General features: G+C 39.4%; 1 protein-coding gene across 1 annotated transcript in view; it reads right to left on the bottom strand.

Annotated features, from left to right (window-relative positions):
• Positions 1–751: 751 nt before the first annotated feature.
• The window catches only part of gnpat (glyceronephosphate O-acyltransferase), a 31,745-nt gene continuing 5,482 nt past the window's right edge, over positions 752–27,014 (bottom strand). The window contains exons 6-17 of the mRNA XM_034162419.1: positions 24,928–25,003; positions 20,409–20,560; positions 20,034–20,164; positions 17,705–17,958; positions 16,129–16,230; positions 15,084–15,257; positions 12,079–12,158; positions 8,404–8,544; positions 6,464–6,563; positions 6,257–6,350; positions 1,942–2,003; positions 752–1,858 (exon numbers count right to left, since the gene is read on the bottom strand). Coding sequence (XP_034018310.1) covers positions 1,815–1,858; positions 1,942–2,003; positions 6,257–6,350; positions 6,464–6,563; positions 8,404–8,544; positions 12,079–12,158; positions 15,084–15,257; positions 16,129–16,230; positions 17,705–17,958; positions 20,034–20,164; positions 20,409–20,560; positions 24,928–25,003 — 1,410 coding nt within the window. The 3' untranslated portion in view covers positions 752–1,814. The remainder of the gene's footprint in view (positions 1,859–1,941; positions 2,004–6,256; positions 6,351–6,463; positions 6,564–8,403; positions 8,545–12,078; positions 12,159–15,083; positions 15,258–16,128; positions 16,231–17,704; positions 17,959–20,033; positions 20,165–20,408; positions 20,561–24,927; positions 25,004–27,014) is intronic.

Here is a 27,014-nt window from a genome sequence, read left to right as displayed (position 1 = left end):
GGCGCTCTGACAGCATCGTTTACAATGATGTCAAGCATGACTGTAACTGTCATCACCGCTTGGTCACATTAGCTACAAGAGACAGAGGCAAAGTGACCAGCTGCCAATCATTTTCAAACAGCATGGACGTTTCACAGCCAAGAGACGAGCGATCGCTATGCCGCCAGCTAGGGGGAGCTAAAATAGATGAAGTCTGTTTTATGCAAATGCGAGGAGAGCGAGGAGACACGACAATAGCCAATCAGAGTAAAGTTAGCGTGACGACGTACATTGGTTGTTGTTGGTTATATATAATAAAGTTCATGTTTAAAAGGTGAAGCCTCAATCACATTTCTTCGCCATAAGAGTTTGTTAGGAATCATTGCCATTTTTACGCATATATTGGCACACATATCTGTATTAGAGCCCGGCCGATATATCGGAATTTATAAGCCCTTTTCAAAGTACTCACTATCAGCCGAAATTTTGCCGATAGAACGCCGACAATTTCTCATAAACAGAACAGTTACTGAAATAATGTTTGTCAGCAATGTAAAATGTCCTTGCACCATTTGTCCAGTAGATGGAGCTCTGACTCCATTCAACTGAGAGCTGCTTACACCCCTGCTTAAATGTGTTCATCACCAGCCCCCGTAGTTCGCTGTAACACTGCACTGATCGGATGACAAAAGCATACAAGTTTCTAAGGATCTATATACTTATCCTGAACCTATATCTAAGTTGCAGCAACAAGAGGTACAAGATCAGATGTATTTCACAACTCTTTTTAAGGATATGCATTTGCTAATTTCACAAAGATTTAATCTTGATTGCATTTTTTGAACTGAAAATTCTTCTCTGTTATAAAGTTAATCAATATGAAGACAAAGCTTCAGCCTTTAGCTCATACCTGTTTATTAAGGGTCCAAAAAAGAACATTTTATTCATTAAAAAAATAAATAATAATATCGTCTGATTTATCGGCTATCGGCAAATCAGCCGATTTATCGATTATCTGCATTTTTTTTTCATCCAAATATCGTTATCAGCCTCAAAAAATCCATATCGGTCGGCTCTAATCTGTATTAATTTTTTACTCCCTATTATCGGTATCAGCCACCCAAGAAATCCATATCGGTTGGAATCTACATTGAACCCATTGAAATAACACTGTAACCTGACGAGACAAGCACATCTTGATTGTTTCATTGTTGTGGCTGTACTGAGACAAAATTTAAAAACTGGCATCCCTGTTCAACTACTTATGAAGCTGATTGGATGAGTTTGCAGTTCAGTCAGTAGAACAACAGAAAACCATGACTCTGTTCTCGACAAATGTAAAATACAAACCTTCAAATAGCCATTTTAGAAACTTCTGTGTTATAAAAGAAAGAAGGTTCCCAAAAGGAGTTAACACAAAGAACCACACCACATCAAGAATAAAATATATTAAAGCACTCAGAAATAGATTTTAAAATAATGAAGAGAGAGGGTGGGGGGCACTGAACCACAAAATATGTGGAAAAACAGTTTGAATCTAAACATAAAGTGTTACTGTGAAACTGTGATGCCACAGGTTGCATCATGTAACAGGACTGTTTGTGGAATAGTTACGCTGGCACGTTTAAAAACTTAGCGCAAACGCTCCGTTATTAATCAGCTGAGGTAAACCGCTTTGGTTACGTGTGTGTTGCCAAACAATTTTACACAGAACAAGTCTCAGAAAAAGTAACAGAATTAATGAAATGATGGCGAATCTTCGGTTCCATCTCTCAAAGCAGGCAGTTCCTGCAGACGACCTTATTGCACCACAGTGAGACAATGGCGGCAGTTAGCTAGAGTCGCGCTGCGAGAGTCTTCTGAGTGGGCAGTTTTCCTTCTAAAGAGAGACAAATACAAGCGCCTTAAAGAGGATCAACAAAACACTGAGTCCAACTGGATGTCCTGGAATCAGATTCTTACCGAGAGTGTCTTCCAGTATGTTCACCATCACTTTGTTGATTTTTAGAGTCTCCTGTTCGGCACTGAGTGGAAAAACAGTGAAGCTCAGAATATTTTCAGCACAGCAGTGATCTGGAGTTTATGCCGACGGATGGCTAACAGGCACAGCTGTGACATGCGGTGACTAGTGCTGGGTTGAAAAGATCGATTTGCCCCATTTTAAATCGATTTTCATGTTAATTCCCATAGATTGATTCCTACATCCAAGGATCGATTTTTTTTCAAAAATAATAAAAATATATATAAATATATATGCACTTCTTGCCAGCGTTATAACAGCATGTCTGAAAAAAATGACGCTGCAGTTGGGGCGTTGCACTGTTTCTGAGGGGGTGTATTAGCCATATAAAGATGTTAATCATGACAACAAAAAGACAATTGTCGTTTTTTTCCGTTCCTCATAAAGTGCCATTTTTGTGGGAGCTGCGTTCTTCTGCTGCAGGAGAACTTCCCCCCACTGCAGGATAATTTGTCTAATAGCTGCGTTCTCCTGCTGCAGTGAGTGGTACAGGCGTGAGCTTTGTAGGGGAGACCGGGGCATTATCCCACAGAAAATTTTTAAATTTATAACTCTCTGAAACACTCTTGCCTGCATTTTGAGGGTCACATTTTGTGAAGTAATATTAATATGTTGCATAACTAGACAATCATGTAACAGCTTAAAAAACAGTTTTAATAACACTAACCCAAATCGATATCGGATCAAATCAAAATGATTGATTTTGAATCTTAAGAATCAAATCGAATCCATTCTTGAAATTTGAATAGATACCCAGCTCTAGCGGTGACGTGGGTGAAACAGATGTGGTGCAGGATGGGGAAATGATTAGCGGGGAGCGCTTCAACTACTGTACAAAAATATACGTATGGATATGACAAAACTGCAAAACTCAGCAATTTTTTTTTTCAGTGCACTATTTAAACTGGCCACAGTGCAGTTAGTGGTAATGTTTCAACAGTAACCCAATCTGCCACATCATAGTTATGTGTAATTATGATGTGGCAGATTAACTACAATGCGGCCAATTTAGTCTTTAAAATTTTTTCATATTCTGTGATGTAAGAAGTAATCCATAGGCCACAGAGGTTTTTGCTACCACTTAAGGGGACAAAGCACCATTTACAATCGTGCCACTCTATATCATGACCTACACAAAAATGTAGGGTGGCAGCTATAGCCACGCAGGGGTCAATACATGATTACACAGGGTTCAACTTTGAAAAAAAATGCTCCAGTGACATTGAAAAGTATCCCACATTATTTGTCTGGTCATAAAGATTCCAAAAATGTATGTTTGGACTATCTATGAATGTACACTCAACAAAAATATAAACGCAACACTTTTGGTTTTGCTCCCATTTTGTATGAGATGAACTCAAAGATCTAAAACTTTTTCCACATACACAATATCACCATTTCCCTCAAATATTGTTCACAAACCAGTCTAAATCTGTGATAGTGAGCACTTCTCCTTTGCTGAGATAATCCATCCCACCTCACAGGTGTGCCATATCAAGATGCTGATTAGACACCATGATTAGTGCACAGGTGTGCCTTAGACTGACCACCATTTGCCTCATGCAGTGCAACACATCTCCTTCGCATAGAGTTGATCAGGTTGTCAATTGTGGCCTGTGGAATGTTGGTCCACTCCTCTTCAATGGCTGTGCGAAGTTGCAGGATATTGGCAGGAACTGGTACACGCTGTCGTATACGCCGGTCCAGAGCATCCCAAACATGCTCAATGGGTGACATGTCCAGTGAGTATGCCGGCCACGCAAGAACTGGGACATTTTCAGCTTCCAAGAATTGTGTACAGATCCTTGCAACATGGGGCCGTGCATTATCCTGCTGCAACATGAGGTGATGTTCTTGGATGTATGGCACAACAATGGGCCTCAGGATCTCGTCACGGTATCTCTGTGCATTCAAAATGCCATCAATAAAATGCACCTGTGTTCTTCGTCCATAACAGACACCTGCCCATACCATAACCCCACCGCCACCATGGGCCACTCGATCCACAACATTGACATCAGAAAACCGCTCACCCACAAGATGCCACACACGCTGTCTGCCATCTGCCCTGAACAGTGTGAACCGGGATTCATCCGTGAAGAGAACACCTCTCCAACGTGCCAAACGCCAGCGAATGTGAGCATTTGCCCACTCAAGTCGGTTACGACGACGAACTGGAGTCAGGTCGAGACCCCGATGAGGACGACGAGCATGCAGATGAGCTTCCCTGAGACGTTTCTGACAGTTTGTGCAGAAATTCTTTGGTTATGCAAACCGATTGTTTCAGCAGCTGTCCGAGTGGCTGGTCTCAGACGATCTTGGAGGTGAACGTGCTGGATGTGGAGGTCCTGGGCTGGTGTGGTTACACGTGGTCTGTGGTTGTGAGGCTGGTTGGATGTACTGCCAAATTCTCTGAAACGCCTTTGGAGACGGCTTATGGTAGAGAAATGAACATTCAATACACGAGCAACAGCTCTAGTTGACATTCCTGCTGTCAGCATGCCAATTGCACGCTCCCTCAAATCTTGCGACATCTGTGGCATTGTGCTGTGTGATAAAACTGCACCTTTCAGAGTGGCCTTTTATTGTGGGCAGTCTAAGGCACACCTGTGCACTAATCATGGTGTCTAATCAGCATCTTGATATGGCACACCTGTGAGGTGGGATGGATTATCTCAGCAAAGGAGAAGTGCTCACTATCACAGATTTAGACTGGTTTGTGAACAATATTTGAGGGAAATTGTTGCGTGTTGGGGGGGGTTGGCTGGCCACGATGCTTTTTGTGTGCACTCCAGGTGATTTGTGGGGGACGTGTCTGAAGCTGTGATGATGGATGAAGCGTCTCTCACCCTCCACCATCATTATGCCATGGTTTGTGAACAATATTTGAGGGAAATGGTGATATTGTGTATGTGGAAAAAGTTTTAGATCTTTGAGTTCATCTCATACAAAATGGGAGCAAAACCAAAAGTGTTGCATTTATATTTTTGTTGAGTGTATGTTAAGGAGTTATGGGGTAAAAACTGCAAAAACTGATAAAGGTCCATTTTACTTTGTATAGGGGTCACAAGTTAAAGTTGCTCCAATTTTAATAAAAAGTGATGGCTGAGCTAATCAGAATTTAAAAAGAAATAGTGTGCACCAGCTGTTAGGGTTACTTATCACGTTTTGGTGTAACGTACGCATATCATAGAATCCAATGGATTTTGACATGACGCTATTTGACAATCAACGCTGTCTAAACTATTCCATTTTTTAAAACTAATATTGAAATTGTCACCATTTTTGCTGTTTTTACTCCATAACTCCAAAAGATTAATGAACAGATAGTCCAAAGTATATCTTTTTGGAATTGTTATGATCCGACAAATACTGTGGTATATTTTACTGCTGTATTGTGTACTGCAGTCCCTCCTCTCTATGCAGGGCTGGCATGATTTAAAATCAGCTGATTTAAAATTGCTGTTAAATAAATAAATAAAAATCAAAAATGATTTTATTTATTTATTTTTAGAAATCAGTAATTAAAACATCACCAAAATATGAAATCAGTTGTACATGTTGTATGTGCACCTTAATGTTTTAACATGTCAATAAAGATTATAACTAATGATATTATTTGTATAGTCTCAAACAGAAGAGTGAAAAAAGTCTATTTAAACCAATAAAACTCAATTTAAATGGGGCAAAAAAAAAAAAAAAAATAAAAAATCATGACTTTTTTTTTTTACCACCCCTGTCTCTGTGGGAACAATTCCACCTGTTGATTTCCCCAAAGCTGTGAAGGTTCAACTGGCAAAAGCCAGACGACAGAGAAGAGGCAAAAGACCTCCATATTTTACATTCTGAGAGACCAACATTTCTCAGGATTACACACAGTAACTGAAGATTTTCACACATTCTTCAGAAATGTTGGTTACTCAGAATGTAAAAGATGGAGAACCATGCCCTCCTTTTTCTGGGTCAGGCTCAAAACTTCTCGATCGCCCGCCTTATACACAAACACACACAGCTTGAATTCAGCTAGAGCCGGAATGAGTTTGGACGCATGTGTTGGATGAGCTGGATTTGGAAATGCCTGGACATTATATGACTAAAAAGCAATCTAGACTGAATCCGGCTCAATTCAGATTGCCAGCCCCAGTCTGAACGGGGACTAGGTGGTACCGATTAGGTCAAAATTGGCATCTGGCTCATGGACAAAATGAATTTAAACATAGTCAAACAGGATGTTCTGATGTGTGGCTGATGACTCACCCTTTGATTTTCCTTACAGCTCCAAGTCTGAGCAAAGCTGCCAGAATGTTCTTCTGAAGGTCAGATGACAACACCTCACAGTATCTCAGTGTACCTGGTCAACAAACGCACATCATTTACAACACAGTACATCTTGTAGAGCAGAGAGGTGAAAACAACAGGAAAAATCAATCAATCAATAGCTCCAAACACACAACGAGAGCAAACCTGCAAGAATCTGTTTGATGATGAACTTTCGGACAGCAGGAACAAACTGTTTTTCTGTCAGGTCCTCTGTGGCCTCTTCACACAGGTAGCGGCACACCACCTACACACACACACAAATAGACTTAATGATGTGCTCACACCACCATCTGGTGGCCATTCTTCAAAATATAACAAACATCTCTGATAAACAGGTTTTACTTTGATAATACAGTTAATATCAGTTTGTCTTTTGGACTCCATTACATTACTCCATACAGTATAGTCAAAGAAATTAAACAATGAAAACACACAAAATAAAGTGGTCAAAGATGACAAATAAATGATGTATTCCAGACCAAAGGCTGTATCCAAAAGGATAAAAAGTTGCTCCCAACATGATGACTTTAAAATACATTATGCATCAGCTAGAACTTTGATTTTGGCAAAGACAGTTTGGTGTTGAAATATTTCACAACTAAAACTTTTCTTAAGTCCGGACGTACATAAAGTCCAAACAGTCTTTAAAAAAAGTTCAATAAACTTGTGATGAAGATGCCCGTTTGTCAGGAAGAAGAAGAAAAATTCAAATATGCCAACTTTTCCAATATATTTATTTAGTTATCTTTAACGACGGTAAGTTGGGAGGTTCTGTGATTTACACTCCATGTTTGTGCAAAAGATGAATTAAACCAATCAGATTGTGATTTGTCAATGTCTTTAAGAGTAGGGTGTTGTACACGAACCTGGTGCATTGCTATTCAGATGGCGGACTGAAGTGAGAGGTTTTCTGGCAAAAGCACGGATCATTTATGGGAGCAGCTGCCAAAGCTCAGTGACAGAAAGCAGGAAAGCTGTAATGGGAGGTATATTTTTCCCCTCAGTGTTTGCTTTTATTTCAATTTAAATGTTTGTTTTCAATTAAGTTTAAGTGTAGTTTGGTGCGTTCATGCGTACCAAAGCAGAGTGTAGATGTGTACCTGAATGCTGCCCTGAAATAGCAGAAAAACTCAATTTGGATGAGAAATTTAAAAGTATTTATGGAACACACCACAAACTGAGGGCTTCCTGCATCCATGTCCATCTGATGCTTTCTTTTGTTGAAACTCTGTCAATTAACATCCAATGTGTTGTTCAATGCATGCTTATGTTAAGTAACAGCGCATTCTGGTGTTGCGCACATGTGCTACCCAGTTCCTGTCTGTTCTTAAGTTAAAAAATTAATTCCACATACAGAAAAAAGGTGCAACTTATACTCCAGTGTGACTTTTACTCAGAAAAATGTACACAAACAGAGAACTACTACTGGTTGTTGTATCAGAACTTAAAACAGTCGCCACTTATACTCCCTAATAACACTAGTGCTGTATGCGGCTTTGTAATGGGTGTACCCTAGGGCCCTTCGTGGCATTCAATGTAAAGGGGTAAAAGATTCTAAGTGCCCCGTTTTTGGAAGCATACTGATAAATCTGAAAGGGCAAGTGAGCAAAATCACCTCATAACTACCCCTGCCGCTGCAGTTTTTATTGCACTTCCTAGAAAAACCTTTCAAGTACTAACAAATTAATTTTAAGATTGCAATGGAAAGAATTAAACACAACTGAAAGTAGGAAAATTTTTAGAAAGTTTTGTAGTAAAAGGTTTATGATTTGGGTTGCATTCGTTGTACAAGCTTCCATTAATCTAATGTGTATGCAAATTGTATATAGTGAACTAATTCATGAAAAACAGCTCATGTTACAAGCACGCTTTAGTGCCATTTAGGAGGAATGCCTAATGGTAAAATATGGCTGAGAAAAAGTCCTCTAACCTTCACATTTCCATTCAGAGCTTTTAAAATATCAACTGCATAAACTGTGGATGAAATTCTGTTTATTCAGATATATGCAGATTTGAAAACAGCAAATGAGCTGGTATAAAATATAACCTACATTTGTGGCATACGTTGTGTGGCTCCCTCTCACCTGATATCCTTGGAGGAAGGGATCAAGCATGCTGGTGAGAAAGGTCAGTATTTTGTGTCCTCTGTCCGTCACCAGCACCTCCTGCTGGCTAACTTGCAGAGCTCTAGTCTTCACCAGTAAGTAACAGGCCTCTTCAAAATCCTACAACACAACAAACAAACCAGGAGAAAAACAAATTAGCAAGTATTATTTTGCATGTCTGCATTTTTAAAACTTTTGAAACACTTATTGAAGACATTTTAATACCAATTAAAGCCTTTTGAGATGAACACATTCAGTGCTTTTTAATGAACAGAAGGAACCCTGCCTGACCTGGGGAAAGAAAACTGTAAATTAATGATATGTATAAATCATTTTTGTATTTTGTGCATTCAATTACTTACAGCCTCTGAAAACAGAGAAACAATGCAGTTGGACCCACAGGTATTTGGACAGTGAGAATTTTGCATCTGAACGCCACCACAATAGAGCTGAAATGATTTTTTTTAATACAGTGAGGCAAATAAGTATTTGATCCACTGTCAATTTTGCAAGTTTTCCCATCTACAAAGAATGTAGAGGTCTGTAATTTTTATGGTAGGTACACTTCAGCTGTGAAAATTCAGAAAATCACACTGTATGACTTTTAAATAATTAATTTGCATTTTATTCCATGAAATAACTATCTGTTCTCCTACCAACCAGCAAGAATTCTGGCTCTCACAAACGCATTAGTTCTTTAAAAAGTCCTTGTTACCTGTATAAAAGACACCTGTCCACACACTCAGTCAATCACACTCCAACCTACCCACCATAGCCAAGACCAAAGAGCTGTCTAAGGACACCAGGGACAAAATTATAGACTTGCACAAGGCTGGGATGGACTACAGGACAACAGGCAAGCATCTTGGTGAGAAGACAACAACTGTTGATGTAATTATTAGAAAATAGAAGAAACACAAGGATTCACAGGAGGACCTGGTCAATGACCTGAAGAGAGTTGGGACCACAGTTGCAAAAATTACATTAGTACCACAAAATGCTGTCATGGTTTAAAATTCTGCAGGGCAGCAAGGTCCCCCTGCTCAAGCCAGCACATGTCCAGGCCCGTTTGAAGTTCACCAGTGACCATCTGGATGATCCAGAGGAGGCATGGGAGAAGGTCATGTGGTTAGATAAGACCAAGATACAGTTTTTTGGTATCAACTCCACTTGTCGTGTTTGGAGGATGAGAACAACCCCAAGAACACCATCCCAACTGTGAAGCATGGGGGTGGAAACATCATACTCTGGGGGTGCTCTTCTGCAAAGGGGACAGGATGACTGCACCGTATTGAAGGGAGGATGGATGGGGTCATGTATTGCGAGATTTTGGCAATCAACCTCCTTCCCCTCAGTAAGAACATTGAAGATGGGTCATGGCTGGGTCTTCAAGCATGACAATGACCCCAAACACACAGCCAGGGCAACTAAGGAGGGGCTCCGTAAGAAGCATTTCAAGGTCCTGGAGTCGCCTGGCCAGTCTCCAGACCTGAACTCAACAGAAAATCTTTGGAGGGAGCTGAAACTCCAAACCTGAAAGATCTGGAGAAGATCTGTATGGAGGAGTGGACCAAAATCTCTGTTGCAGTATGCAAACATGGTCAAGAACTACAGGAAACATCTGACCTCTGTACTTGCAAACAAAGGTTTCTGTACCAAATATCAAAGTCTGTTTTTCTATTCTATCAAATATTTATTTCATGCAATAAAATGCAAATTATTTAGAAATCATACAATGTGATTTTCTGATTTATTTATTTATTTATTTATTTTTGTAGATTCTGTCTCTCATAGTTGAAGTGTACATACAATAAAAATTACAGACCTCTCTATTCTTTGTAGGTGGGAAAACTTGCAAAATCAACAGTGGATCAAATACTTATTTGCCTCACTGTATGTTAGGCAAATGAAGGCTGAAAAATAAGCAGCGTTTTGTGAACGTTTAGAAATTTGTCATTTTAAAATTGACTTGTTGTTATCAGAAGAAAAACACTTAGACTTGACACTACAGGAAGAGTCAGCTCAGGTTATGTTAAAAAAAAAATATATATATATATATATATATATACAGGCAATATTGCCCTGAAACTGTAAATATGGACTGAAATTAACAGCATTACTCTGTTTCTGTTCCAGATGGTGGACAAATTATTTTTTTTTTTCCAGTTATTTCAGAAAGTGTACATTTTTTTGCATTGTAGAATCAGTATATATTACATTTAAAGAACATGTTTCCAACATTTTTTTTTTATTTTGATCATGTCTGTAACGCCAAACAAACAGAAAAATATGCATCTTAAAATATTACGATATTTAATTTCAAGTTTGAATAACTTACTATTTATGTAGTATAAATACCATGAATCTCTCAGTCTGCTTCAGGATACACAACCTGGACTTCCATAAAACCTCAGAAGCACCACAGGCTGATGCTGCACTGGTGCAGTAATTCATGCAAAACGAGTCACAACCAAGCACTGAGTGCAAAACGGGTTGGTCACACCAAAAGATAAACCCAGGTTATACGGCTTGCTCATGACATAAAATCTGACGAATCACCAGACAGTCGTTAAGAAGAATGTGCTACCAATCACAGAAGTCATGGTTGATCATTGGATGAATAATCGGTCATGGGAGGTTTTTGAGCATGTTCAAAATCCAGTAGCAACTGATTTGTAAATTCTGAGGTCGCATGAGCTCCCAAGAAGGTTTTACCATCAGTCTTTGGTCATCGTACAACTGGTCTTGCATTATCTAGGACAACAATGACTCATTGTTCAACTGCTCGTGCCACCTGATGATTGTTGGCACCACGAGTGATACGACCTTGTGCCACTTCAAATGATCTCTCACGATTTGTGACAGACAGACAGACAGACAGTTTATTAATCCAGAAAGAAATTATGTGGTGGTCTGCTGCTCCCATTCACACAAATAAAAGCACACATGTCAAAAATACATATAAAAAAGTAACAATAAATAATACAGCACAATTACAATCAAAGTAAAAGTAAAAGGAGTTTAAGGCATTACACTTGTGGCACAATTGGTCGAGTTATCAGCTGAGCAACTGGTATAAATCTGTCACATTCTGGGGCTATTTTGAAATTTGTAATAATAACAGCACAAACACAGAGTACTCAGCAAACCTACGAGCTGATCACCTTCAGCACCATGGACAGCGCCACATGCTATTCCACTATTGAAACTTTTGCAGAATATTGCTGATCATTTTTATGGCTCATGTTGGTGAGACTATGTGAACATCCTGGTGAATTTATGCTTGAACCCATCTCATTGTCATTCTGGTCACAGCCCCCTCCAGGGGGCAGTTTTGGGGAGTTTTCAGCAGACTTGCAGCCTCCTCACTCATATTTCAATGAAATATTCAAATCTTTTGACATTTTTCCCTTTTTGAGCTGGAGGCCATATTTTCAATATTAAAATTACAAAACTGCTTGAAATATTTTAGTTTAATATACGCAATGAGTCGAGAATATTTACAATTTTCACTTTCTGAAATAACTGACAAAAAAAACCTGAACTTCTTCACAGCATTCTAATTTTTGGGGATGTACATTTGTGCAGTGGGACTAAAAGCAGCAGAGGTGGTTTTGTATCTGGGTGGAACAGTTGGTAAGTGCTGCTTCTCACCTGCACTGTAGCTCCAGGACAGAGGATGAACTCATCGGAGAACATGCTTCTCAGGAAGCTGAAACTACTGAAGACTTCCTCTGTAAAACATCACGAGTGACATACAGGAGATCAAGTCAACATTTTTTGTAAGTCTTGTTTAAAAAAACTGCTGGTAGAGTCTTGCTGCTCGGCTCGGTTTCTTTTTCCCCTCACTAGTTTTTCTTCTTGTAAGATTTCACATAAATTTGGGGTCTCCCATTTGTTTTTATTCCCATCTTGTAAGATGCCTCAAGTTCATTTTCAGTAGTAGCTAATAGAGAAACAGCATCTGCTCTCATAAAATATGCCACATTAAAAAGAACAAAAAACTAATCCAATTCTTATTAATTATGGCTGATTCGTTAAATTTCATTTAAATGTGTGCAGCCTACAGCCGCACAATATGACGGCATTTTGAATGGCTCGATCAGTTGTTATCACCCAACTAACCAAAAGTTTTGAGGGGGGCTGGTGTAAAACTATCACCAAGTCTGAAGAGAAATGGAGAGAATGAGTCAGGATAAACAAACGTGATGATGATACAAGACAGCTGCACCACAACATCTCAACATAAAGCAGCTTACAGCAGAAGACCAGGTTTTAGTCTCATCTGGAGTTCATGTAGAGACGCTTTTCTTTTCAACTGCTCCTGTTTGGGTTCATGATTACATCTTACCTCTCTAACCCACCTGAATTTGTTATCAAATCCCATTTTTTGTGGTCTGCATATTGCACAGGATGCCCTTTCCTTTTCTTTCTTTCTTCATTTTATTTTCATTTTAGCACCAAATCATAACATAGTTGTCTCAAGGTGATTCACACAAGTAAAGTCTAACCTTACCAACTCCCAAAGCAAGAACACTGGCAAGGAAGAAACCTCAAGCAGACCAGACTCAAAGGGGTGACCCTCTGCTTGGGCCATGCTACAGACACAAATTACAAAAACAATTCACAAAACGAATATACAGGAAATGTTACTGGTGCACAGGACAGGAGGGTTTCAGAAACAGACACCACATCCATCTCTGGATGGAGCCGCACCTCAAACAGAGAGAAAAAAAACAGAATCAGCCATCAGAAAAACAACAAATACAGTATAATTTGTCAACGTTAAGCAACAAGAAAAACAGAAGAAATACTCAGGTGATCGCCAGTCCCTAGCTCCTCCATCACCTCCCCCAGACCATCACCTGGGGGAGGTGATGGTCTGGGGGAGGTGATGGTCTAGTGGTTAAGGTGTTGGGCTTGAGTCCACAAGATCCTGGGTTCAAATCCCGCCTGACTGGAAAATCACTAAGGGCCCTTGGGCAAGGTCTTTAATCCCCTACTGCTCCCAGTGTGTAGTGAGCGCCTTGTATGGCAGCATCCTGACATTGGGGTGAATGTGAGGCATAATTGTAAAGCACTTTGAGCGTGATGCAGATGGAAAAACCCAATATAAATGCAGTCCATTATAGCTCTAAGCGTCACTAAAAGACTCAGACTTTAGATAAAGTTGAGGCCGCGGTTTGTTTCCTAATAAAATTAATTTAAAAGAGTAAATTTTGTTCCCAGGGTGAAGAAGTCATCAGCAGGTCAAAGAGCCTTTTCGTATCGTGCACCCACCCTGTGGAACAGTCTTCCTGCGACCGTGAGGCAGTCGGAGTCCGTGGACATTTTTAAGGCAAGACTGAAAACCTTTTTTTTTTCTTTCTTATGAATAGTTTTTATTTTTATCTGTGTTATTCTTTTACTTCTGTTTTTATTCATGTATTTTGAATTTTTTTATTCATTTTTAGTTATTAATTAAATTTTATGTTGACTTGTTTTATGTAAGGTGCCTTGACACCTGTGATTTGGCGCATTATAAGCTAATTAAATTAAATGCTTAGTAACATACTATGCCAGTATGCTAGCCATACGAAAGGGAAAATAAGTGCATCTTAAGTCTGGACTTGAAAGTCTCTACAGAATCTGACTGTTTTACTGACGCATGGAGGTCATTCCACAGAACAGGGGCACGATAAGAGAAAGCTCTGTGACCCACAGACTTCTTATTCACCCTAGGGACACAAAGTAGTCCATGAATGTCTCAGTCTGATTCAGGACACACAAAGGGTTTAATTAGGTCAGCTAAGTAGGGAGGTGCCAGTCCGTGAACACTTTTGTAGGTTAGTAGTAGAACATTAAAATCTGATCTCACTGGGACAGGAAACCAGTGAAGAGACACCAAAACGGGTGTAATGTGGTTGAACTTTCTGCTTCGTGTCAAAAGTCTGGCTGCAGCATTTTGAACCAATTGGAGAGCCCTAATGCTGGACTGCGGTAAACCAGAAAAATAGAACATTGCAGTAGTCCAATCTAGAAGAGACAAATGCATGGATCAGGGTCTTAGCATCAGCCATAGACAAGATGGCAGGATTTTCCCTTCCAGCTGATCCACAGGCCTCCATCCTCAGCATCCTTCTCCTTAAACCATATCAATCTCTCCTCTCTCACTACGTCTCTAAAGCACACGACCTGTGCTGTCCCTCTGATGTGCTCATTCCTAATACTGATTAGTTGTAAGGGCCATAAAATGTCAGAAAATTGTGAAACAGCCAAGATGATGCTTTTAGACGTCATGTTTTGTCCACAACGCAGAGGTATTCAGTGCACTTTCAGATATGAGTAGAGAAAGTAGCACAACAAACCAGAACAAATTCACATTTAAGAAGCTGAAATCAGAGAATTTGCTTTTTGGTTTTAAAGGAGAAAAATTAAATAGTTTGTGATTAATAATCAATTAATTGGTGTTGCTCTGATTCCTACCATATCATCATGTGGTGTGCAGTTGTCACAGAGAAGATGTGAAATAGAGCATTACTCTTCATTTTGACTTGATCATTAATATAATAATATATAAAAGAAACAACAACAGCCCAAGAACTGAACCCTGTGGCACTCCACATGTATCACACGTTTCATATACAGTTTAAACAGACACACAGCAGCCTCAGGCTTACGTTTCTTGTTGGAAGAGGCAGCGCTGATGGCAGAGGCCAGCAGTGCTGGGCGAAGGAAGACATGCAGAGCCTGGTTCCTGTAGGAGGTGCACGAGAGTATAATGACTGCCTTGCTCAAAAGTTCCTCTTCTGGTGTGGTGGTGCACTGAGCCTCCCCAGGCCTCGACTGGTCTCCTAGTTGAGGTTGAGGATTAACATAAGGTATGGTAAAACAGAGTCTAAGTGTTAAAATACAGTTCTGGACTAAATTTTTGTAGCACCTTTTAAGACCAGCTTTATAAAACATGATGCAGTGGCACGTCACTTTCACTCATTCATACCTGCTTGAATGCAAGGAGCTTCCACGCACTGTGCTGACCTGCACGCTGAAGCTATTTGGGGTTCAGTGTCATTCTCAAGGACATATAGAGAGAAGCACCCAGGAACTGAACAACATCCTTTGGGTTTTTGAAAATATTCTAATCTATGGAAAAGGTTTGGGAGCCTCTGCCATAACGTCAAGTGGATGAGTCTCTATGACTCACCCTAGCTGGGACACTTGCCTGACAAAGGTTACCTCCACAGCCAAGGCCAATATCCATTTACACCTCGGTGGACAGACACACTGGAGATGAAGTGCCTTGTCCAAGGACACAGACCACATTAATTTTATTACTTGGGATTGAAAATAAATAAATTATTGGAATTATTGTTGTAAAATACATAAAATATAAATGAAAATAATTTTTTTAAAAGTCTCATTTTGACAATACGTAGGCAAGTAAAGAAGGCCGTGCTGACGGCCCACCTCTCAAGGATCTACACTGTACATACCAGTGTTGCACTCTCAGGCTTCCCCTTCTTGTTTTGTTCATGTGACAGAAGTGTAATTATATTGGGGTTTTATTTTTAATAAAAAGAATTTTAATCTCTGAACTTATTATTTATGGAGTACAGTGCATGATGTTGTTACAGCATTTAAGAATGAGGTTGCAAAAAGACTAAATGTGCAAAAGGCTTCTGAAAACTTTGTGGGAGCAATGTAAAAAAACAAAGAAACGTGCACCTTGTTGCTCGAGTGCCAGCTGGACCCGCCTGTCACAGATCCTCACGAGACCGTGGTGCAGAGAAAGACTGGAGGAAACTACTTCAGATGGGGACATGTGGTCTGAGAGAGACAGAGAGAGAGAAATCAAAGACTACTGGACAGTGAGAAAGAGGAAGACATGGGGGACAGGTAGGTCTTTGGACACAAGTCACTACCACATACGGTGACAAATCCCCACAACCCCCCCACCCCAATAATTTACTACGTATATATCTCAAAATAATATTTAAGCTGAACAAAAATATAAATGCAATACTTTGTTTTTGTTCCCATTTTTCATAAACTGAAAAATCTAAAACGTTTTCTATATACACAAAAGACCTATTTCTCCAAAATATTAACAAATCTGTCTAAATCTGTCCCAGGTGTGGCAAATCAAGATGCTGATTAGACAGCTTGATTATTGCACAGCTGTGTTCAATTTGCACAAAATAAATCATGGTGCAACAGCTGTTTGACAAAGTGGTGAGTCAATTATCATCATCACATGACACTGATTTCTAAATAAAGCCAAACCTTTTTCAAATCCATAACCAATATCACTAAACAAATAGTAGCGGAAATAAGAGAGATCTGCTTGATTCATTACGGCTCTGGTTTTGCCCTGTCAGATACACACGTAAGATCCTTTACAAAAACATCTACCACATTTCTGAGACTAAAAGTCACACCAGAGTGTAAGATGCATTTATTTTTGAAACAGGTTTTACAAAAATTCAAGAAAATTTTTTTTTGTAACAATCTGGAAAGACTATTCAGTCGCACACTAGCCTAAAAGACAGACTAAATAACTTCAATTCTGTGTTTCGTGTTTCTACTGCACTGCAAACATTGAACAGTGATTTTTATGAACCTTTACACCCCAATTTTTTGACATATAAGTTGAATACAAGTTGCAGGACCTCCCAAACTAGCATTAAAAAAACAAAAGTAAAATGATCCATAGTCCAGAAAATATGGCAATTCTAATGAATTGATAGTGACTTTGACCAAATTCCATGCATTTACATTTAGCTGTGTGACGGCAAACTCAGAGGTGTAGGCACTGCCTTCCTGCCATAAGATAGCATCATATGTAGATAGATTAGCTAGAACTTTACTGATCCCTTGGGAAGACTCCCTCAGGGAAACTGAGGTTCCAGCAGCATTGTTTAGCAGCACACAGTAAAGTCAAAAACATTTTGCAAGTATAAATACCAGAAATACTGTTCACTACTGGTTTACTGGCTACTACTGTTCCTCTCCTTCCTGTCCTCTGTCTTCCTGTTATTCCTCCTCCCCCTGAGTAAGGAGCTGTACCATGTGTCAACTTTATTCAGATACCTTTAAAAGGCCAATTTTTTAGACTCGCCTAATCTGATTTATTCTTAGCCAGCATTTATTTTTATGCGTTTTTCTTATTTATTCATTTAAACACCTCCTTTGATTTTCAAATGGAGGCTTCCTGTTCATCAGAGCACTTGAAACAGAGACATCCAGTTGTACCTCTGTGATGACACTGAATCTGACGGAGAAAGCTGAGCTCATACTGTACCGGGCCAGTGAAGGAAGGCTCCATACTGCTGGGAAACATCTCTGAGCCACACAGTCTGTTCAGCCAGCTCATCTAATGACATTCCCTGCTGTTTCGGCCATGACTCCTGGTTCATATGGTGCTGCTGGAGCAAAAGGGAAACCACAAGAACCCAGGGCTTCAGGACCATATTCTCCTCCTGGACCCGTACTAGTCTGTAGGCAGCATCGTTGACAAAGCGTTGGATCTCCTCAGTGGGTCTCCTGGGGATATGTCTGGAAACAGAAATGTTACACTCACCACAAGGTTTTGAATTTTTTTTCTTGCACAAAGAAGAAAAAATAAGGAGAATGACAGATATCATGCTCAGGTTTTGAGGATTAAAGCCAGGAGGTAGACAGCACAGGTGGGAAATAACCTCAAACCGTACAGCACCTAGTCCTCCTTAACCCGTTTATGCCCAGTTTTTTGTTTTTTTTTTTATAAGTGAAAAAAGTTGCATTAGTACCTTTGAGATTTTTTTATTGTGAGTAGAACATGACAGTGACGCACTTCGGCAACAATTGTCGCCAGTGGGGTACAAGGGGTTAAGCTCAAATAACCACATTCTGGGATGAGAGTTGCAGTCATGTGGACATAATCACTACCACTATAAATATGTAAAATGTTTGATAGACCATGAGCCAGTCATGAATTTTGACCTCATCGGTACCACTTAGGGGACGAAATGACACTTACAATTCAACCTCAGTGTACCATGGCCTACACAACAATCTATGATAGCCATCCCAGGGTGGTAGCTGTAGCCAGGTAGGGGTCAATGAAGAATTACACAGAGGTCAAACTTTACAAATGCTCCAATCATGTTGAAAACTATATCACATTATTTGTCTGATCATAATTCCAAAAAGGTATAGTTTGGACTATCTATGACGGAATGTTCTGGAGTTATGGGGTCAAAACAGCAAAAATGATGACAAAGGTCAATTTCAATTTGTGCAGGGGCCAAAAGTTAAAGTTGCTCAATAAAAGGAATCGTTTTGACTGTGTTGAATGCTCTGTCTCCAAGGTAAAGATCAAACAAGGTCAAGCCCATTGAATTCTATGACATGTGACATATGTTACCCTGTAACATGATAACTAAGCATGACAGATGGTGCAAACTATTCCTTTTTAGAACCATATTAACCCAAACAATAATTTGCATAATTGTTTACTGAAATTGGAGCAACTTTAATATTTGACCCCTGTACAAACTGAAACTAACCTTTGTGCACCATTTTTGCTGTTTTGACCCCATAACTCTAGAACATTCCGTCATTCATAGTCCAAACTATACCTTTTTGGAATTGTTATGATCAGACAAGTAATGTGATATAGTTTTCAACATGACTGGAGCATTTTTAAAGTTTGACCTCTGTGTAATTCCTCATTGATCCGTACCTGGCTACAGCTACCACCCTGGGATGGCTATCATAGATTTTTGTGGAGACCATGTTACACTGAGGCTGGATTCTAAGTGTCGTTTTTTTTCCCCTTAAGTGGTACCGAAAACCTGCTTGGCCCATGGACTATGACCAGTTTTATAATTAAGAACACATAACTTGTGTTAGATGATCAAACTACTTTTCGTTCAGGTGGTTTCCTGCCATTTAATAGAAAAGCAGGTTGGATTTAATCAGGTTATGATCATTTTATTATTGCATGACCATTGTCAATTGCCTTTGTTATGTCCTCTACTGGACAGTACACTGTGAAGAAATGTTGTTTTGTTGTTTGTTTATATACGTACGTGTATATATATATATATATATATATATATATATATATATATATATATAAACAAGGAATGTAGCTTGAAAATGAACTTGTTCCTTCAGCAAAATTAGGGAGCTTTGGTATTCACCACAATCCACATGTTCCATCCATTCTTTAAAAGTCGGGTTTTACTTTCCAGTTCTGTTGGGTGTTTCACCCCGTGGACATCATGTTTCTCCACGGGGTTGCTTATTTAACTTGTTAGCTGACATGCACCTGAAGGCAAATACATGTGGGTAGAGCACACCACATGTAAGTTCAACCACAGCTGTTCACAATTCCCCATAATCCATCGAGCATCCACTAACCACCCAGCAGGTAGCAGACACAGCTACGTGTATCTGGTGCACATCTACTCGAAGAGAAGGTGATGGTCAAGTGTTTAATTTCATGTATATTTTTGCTGTACAGGGCATACTCTGTTACTAGCACTGGGAATATATCAATTAATTTGTTCCAAAATTCTTCAGCTCATCGAAGATCTACATCTGACCAGTTAGTGATGAGCTCATTTTATGGTACTTTGTCGTACCGTGGCACGAGGTTGAACTGGCAGCGATTAATGCTTGTCTGGGCTAAACTTCTGACAGACACAGGGGTACCGAAGTAAACATGGATGCTGCCGTAGTCTTCACTGAGGACCTTTCTGGCTTTAAACAGACCCTACAGGACGAAAGATAAACAAGAGAAAAGAAAAACAGTTTTACAGAATAGTTCAGCATCTGTCACGTGACATAAAGCCTTTATCTGTCAATTCAGTTGACTTTACTATTAAATATTTTGAAATACTTGCATAAAGTACCCACCACAGGTTTAAAATGTTATCATGCAACAATGCATAGGTTTGCAATAATTAGTCTTTGCCTAGCTTTTCTGTTCTGTCACCCTGGACATTTAAGAGACTTACTGAAGTGGTCTCCTTGGGTTTGGGTACACCCAGCAGTTCCCTCGCATACAGTGACTCTTCCAAGACTCTTTCATAACTGATACTTACTGGGACCAGGCTGATATCAAACACTTCTCCTTTGAGGAATGGGTCCATCACTATATTCAACAGACCTGGATGAAAATGAACAGTGAGAGGCAGAAATAAACAAACAGAATAGTGTATGAACCCTGAATGCACCACAGGAAAACATTAAAAGGGACCTGCTTTAAAATGTTAATGGTAAATCAAACTAATATCTGCAGTTATTTTCCAAATTATTATTTTTTCTATTAATAATTATCTAAACAAATGTGCTAAAAATAATCCACCACTAGAGGCGCTGCAGTCAACCTAGAAGTGTGACATCAGCGTATGGGCATGTGTTTACATCACAATGTTCTTACACGTTTCTGCGAGGCATTTTCTTTCCATTTTATTTTGTTCGGAGATGACAGAGAGTAGTAACACCAGACAGGGATTTCGTAGTGTCAAGATGCAAATGCATTGATGTTTGCTATGTTAGCAATGCCACTGGAAATTGCTCATCAATGCGCACTGGCATTCAGTCCTTGCTACAAGTGTTTTAGGGGCCAGAATTTCATTTAAACCTCTGGGGCCGACGCCGTCGTATACGACGGCTAAGACCAAGCTTATAAATAGCTTATAAATAACTTTTTAATGATATGAGATAGAAACTTACTTTTTTTTTTTTTTTGCTGAAAAGTTAACGCCACGGACTTTCGAGCCAGCCATCGGCCATCTTTGTACTGCTCATAGAAGCTCTGTGATGACGTGCGCAATGTGAGTGTCCAATCGGAATTGGTTCACCGTCACATGGTTTTCCAAAATCCAATCGTAGAGCAGATTTACCTCACGTGAAAAGCCAAAGATCGTTTTCAGGAGTGATGTGTTACTAGTTGGCCCGTTTGAATAGCCCCCTGGGTGCTTCAATGAGTACATACTATTAGTACATACTCAGTGCACCCTGCGCCATTACGCACAGTGAATAGTGAAAGCAGGAGCAGATGGAGAGCCTCTGATGACAATCTCATGTGCTCAAACAAAGAGTGTGTAACTATCAGGATTGCTCCACTAGTTTGCATGTGAATGTTACTGGATAACTCTGTTGCTTTCTCTGCGTAAAGCACTGTTTACCATATCAATGGAGAACAAAACGCATAAACCATTTTGTATATACTGTTCAAAATGTGCATTTGTGTTTATTGTTTGAACCTTTTTGTTGTACAGTCTTTCACACAAGACCTCAAATTACCTTTATAAAGTGTCGCTTTATTTTTTCCTTGCCTATTTTTGATTGTAAACTTTTATTAAATCAAATCAATTTTATTTATATAGCGCCAAATCACAACAAACAGTTGCCCCAAGGCGCTTTATATTGTAAGGCAAGGCCATACATTAATTACGGAAAAACCCAACGGTCAAAATGACCCCCTGTGAGCAAGCACTTGGCGACAGTGGGAAGGAAAAACTCCCTTTTAACAGGAAGAAACCTCCAGCAGAACCAGGCTCAGGGAGGGGCAGTCTTCTGCTGGGACTGCTTGGGGCTGAGGGAGAGAACCAGGAAAAAGACACCCTGTGGAGGGGAGCAGAGATCAATCACTAATGATTAAATGCAGAGTGGTGCATACAGAGCAAAAAGAGAAAGAAACACTCACTGCATCATGGGAACCCCCCAGCAGTCTAAGTCTATAGCAGCATAACTAAGGGATGGTTCAGGGTCACCCGATCCAGCCCTAACTATAAGCTTTAGCAAAAAGAAAAGTTTTAAGCCTAATCTTAAAAGTAGAGAGGGTGTCTGTCTCCCTGATCTGAATTGGGAGCTGGTTCCAGAGGAGAGGAGCCTGAAAGCTGAAGGCTCTGCCTCCCATTCTACTCTTACAAACCCTAGGAACTACAAGTAAGCCTGCAGTCTGAGAGCGAAGTGCTCTATTGGGGTGATATGGTACTATGAGGTCCCTAAGATAATACATTATCTTAGGGACATTAAGATTACATCAAGATATTACACTTATAAAACACAACAAAAACATATATATTCTGAAAGCACAGGTTGTCCTGAAAAAAATAGACATAAAACTTGATTGTGGGATACAGGGAGAACTGTTAACAGCAATAATAAAACATTTATGCCAGGCGAGTGAACTGTCCAAAAAATGCCCTCGGACCCCGAGGGTTAAATGACAGAGCTGTGAGTAAGTAGCTCCCACTCATACTACAGGAGTTACTTGCATGTACTATATATCAGTGGTAGCAAATATTTTGTGATGAAATACCTGAATTTGGAAACTGGTGAACAACTATAGATGTAATATGCAAAATATGACATTAAATAATAAAAAAAAACATATCTGCCAAACATTTGAACCATCTGTTGGACTGGAATTACTTGCCTTCATGCCCATGGTGTCTTTTCACTGTGTGAAGTTTCATTAAAATCCATGAAGCAGTTTAGGGGAAGCTGCTTTTATGAAGTTTCAGTATCAAGGATTTAAACGCTCTGTGCGCATCGCTAAGCAAGGCCATACAAGACCTTATTTCGGGGCTGGTGGGTCATCTTCAGGTTTGTGAAGAGCCTCCATCATACAGTATTATGTGTCAAATAACACAAAACTCCAATTATCTCCCTTTGAAGACATCAGACCAGAATCATGTTCCTTCATGCACACTTTCAAATGGTATGTGAATCACTGTGAGAAATTTCAGTGGACACCACCAAATGGTTTAGGAGGAGCTGCACCTACAAGACTCAAAGACAGATGGGTGATCCCTACACTGTTAAACCGAACACTCTATTTTAATACAATAATTAATGTAACTCAAACTTTGAAAAAAGTTATAGTCACTCATTTCCATGTATTAAACTAACTCAAAAATGAACTGTTGTCATAACAACTCAGTTCCTTTAAGTGCATTTAAAGTTTTGGGGCATTTAAGTGTTGGTGATGTATTTCCAGTGCATTCCATTCACTCATTGTAACTGAGTTTATACAATTATGAAAAACTGCAAGTTCTGTTCATGGGCTACCATTTAGCATTTTTCATTCTGTTGTAGTCCTTTCAGGTTTTTTTTTTTTTTTTTTAGAAAGCAGATTATTGTCAACAAGTAAACCAAAGAATGCATCCAAAAATGTATCCAAAATACAAAGCAATTTTTTTTTTTAGGCAGAAAGTTATTTGTCACCTTTTTTTTATTGAAAAACGCAAACTAGATTTACATAAGTTTAATTAACTATAAATTGTTAAGTTACTAAAAATTTAACAATTCCATTTTTGAAAATTATTTTATTTAAGTTGGCAAACTCAAATGGTTTAAAGCAATTGGTTTCCTCAAATGGTTTGAGTTCAACTAACTCATTGAGTTTTACAGTGTGTACGTCCCAACTAATGTTTGCCTTTTTTGGGGGTGGGGGGTGTAAATCAAACCTTGTTTCGAGAGTAGAAAATTATATTTTGTCATTATAGATATTTGTGGCTTCATGAATCCAGTAATTCCTGACAGTGACCTCCAGTGTTCACCGGGAGGGATTGGATTGCATTTATGCACATGCTCAAAGCGTTTTACAATGATGCCTCACATTCACACACCGATGTCAAAGTGCTCAACTGCACAATGGGAGCAATTTAGTGGCTCAGGATCTTGCCCGAGGTTCCTTAGTGAGTTCGAGAGGGATTTCAACCAACGATCCTGAGTATGGCACAGTCAGGATTCTATTCTGTGCCTCTAAATCAGAAGTTAGAAAACAATGGTTTGTCAGCAGACTCTTGTGCTGAAGAGTGGACTTAGTCAGAATTCAAAGATGTCAATTCACCAAATGATTTCTATGTTCCAAATCTCAGCTGTGGCCACAAACTGAGTAAAAGGGTGAACTCATAAACACAAGTGGTTGAAATGAGTTTCCTTTGCAATGTGGTAAAACTCACCCTTGAACATTGGGTGAGGAGTTTTGCCATCAGTAAATAACTCAGTCAAAGGACTGCTCCTGTGTATGAAAATACATAGCTGAGGTGGAAAAGGCATCACATCAGAATCCTCCAACGTGTCATGTCCAACTGAGAAACACCCCAGATTACAGCCAGAATACACTGAAAACATTACATTGGCTGTGAAGAACATTTGTTCTACCTTACTTATCCTGCGCTAAGTCAAGTCAAGTCAAGTCTCGGAGCATGCAGTGGTATCGCACTTTGCTGCATCCATGACACCATGGTTTTGGATGGCAACCACACAGGCAGACAACCAGTCCATCCCACATCTCTAAAATAGCCATCGATTTGCCACAGCCAGGTGAAGTGTGGGCATTCTCTTGGTCTTCTCTCCAACCACTGAGGTACTCAACGTTCAAGCACCTTATGTGCTAGATCATGCACAGACATTCAACATTATCCTGCTCCAAATGCTATTAAATCTAGATAAGCAGTTTAAAAATGAATAAGTTTACTTTTTATATCCATGTTGGAATCGTCCTTATGGCCTTACCCAACTTTGGAGTCAAAGACTTGGACGTACGGCTTCTGGTCCCCTCTAGGAAAAATTCAACAGGTGCAAATCCATTCTTGAGAGGAAAATAAAGACAAGCAAACAAGAAAAGAAATAAGATTGTTTAGTCTCTTTACCAACAAAATTAAAGGGATAATAACAACAGACACTGCAAAAGTAATATCGTGAGCCTTAACTAGAGCCCGACCGATATGTCGGCCGGCCGATATTAGGGCTTATATCGGCCGATAATATCGGGCGATATAATTGGGCGATATAATTGGCCGATATAAACCCTTTTCAAAGTACTCACTATCGGCTGAAATTCTGCCGATAGAACGCCGATAATTTCTCATAAACAGAACAGTTACTGAAATAATGTTTATGTCGGCAATGTAAAATGTCCTTGCATCGTTTGTCCAGTAGATGGAGCTCTGACTCCAGTCAACTGAGAGCTGCTTACACCCCTGTTTAAATGTGTTCATCGCCCGCCCCCGTAGTTCACCATCACACTGCACTGATCGGCTGACAAAAGCATACAAGTAAATTTATAAGGATCTATATCCTTATCCTGAACCTATATCTAAGTTGCAGCAACAAGAGGTACAAGAGCATATGTGGGTGATTCTTAGACTACGGGCACTTTTATGTCCCTTGATCATATTTTATGAAAAAAAGAAAAAAGAGGAAATTTCACACTTTTATAGTTATCTTTACAATGAAAGTGTTTGAAGAAATTTGTCCTAGTAGTCTATGATGACTTTTTCACCTTTTTTCAGCATCATTATATGCAAATATTGCCATTTTGTGCTTGTCCCACACCCAGACTTATGATCTTCAATGATAAAAATGAATAGTAAACAAATGTTTTTTCTAATGTTTTAAAATATCTCTGAATAAAATATCAGTAAAATAATCAAAATATAATTGGGGTATTCAATGTCATACAACTGTTGTGATTTTTTTAAACAAAATGTAGTTGTCCCACACTATTGCCGTAATTTCCACCACAACAATAATGTCCCTTTAAAAAGTTTGCATGAAAGATTGTGTGGGTAGTTTCTATGGAGATAAACAGTAACATCAGAGCACATGTATATAGCGCCAAATCACAACAAACAGTTGCCCCAAGGCACTTTATATTGTAAGGCAATGGTGTGGTGGAAATTACATTTACAAGGCCAATAGTGCCCGTAGTTAAAGAATCACCCATGTATTTCACAACTCTTTTTAAGGATATGCATTTGCTAATTTCAAAAAGGCTTAATTCTTGATTGCATTTTTTGAACTTGAAACTTTTTCTCTGTCATAAAGTTAATCAATATGAGGACAAAGCTTCAGCTTTTAGCTCATACCTTTTTTGTTAAGGGCCCAAAAAAGAACATTTTATTAATTTAAAAAAAAAATCGGCTGATTTATCAGCTATCGGCAATTCAGCCGATTTATCGATTATCTGCATTTTTTTTTTCATCCAAATATCGTTATCGGCATCGGCCTCAAAAAATCCATATCGGTCGGGCTCTAGCCTTAACCATCTTAACCTTAAGCTGACAAAAGTCACTTTATAATGATGACAAGAAGATCTCACAGGAATCTCCTTCAGCATGGTGCTTGCAGATGACACTGTGAACTGTAGTGAGAGCAGAGAGCAGCATGAAGCTAGCCTGGAGAGATGAAGATATGCTCTGGAGAGAAGGGGAATGAAATTCAGTAGGAACAAGACTGAGTGCGTGTGTGAATGAGGAAGAGCCCACTTTAATAGTGTGGTTGTAAGTAGTGGGGGTAGTGAAGGTGAAGGTGTATTTAAATACTTGGGATCATCTATCCAAAGTAGTGGAGAGGTGAAGAAGAGTGTGCAGGCAGGGTGGACTGTGTGGAGAAAGGTGGCCAGAAGGGTTTGTCACAGAAAGACAGTGGTGAGACCAGCAATGCTGTACGGTTTAGAGACTGTAGCAATAACAAAAAGACAGGAGGAAGAGCTGGAGGTGGCAGAGCTGAAGATGTGCATTAATTAGAAGTAAGTAGGATGGACAGGATTATGAATGAGCGTATAAGAGTATAGGTGGGACCATTTGGAGACAAAGTCA

The sequence above is a fragment of the Thalassophryne amazonica genome, chromosome 21, assembly GCF_902500255.1.
Source record: "Thalassophryne amazonica chromosome 21, fThaAma1.1, whole genome shotgun sequence".
NCBI classification, from domain to species: Eukaryota; Metazoa; Chordata; class Actinopteri; order Batrachoidiformes; family Batrachoididae; genus Thalassophryne; species Thalassophryne amazonica.
Note: the sequence above shows the minus strand (reverse complement) of the source record. Positions and strands in the feature narration are given on the sequence as shown.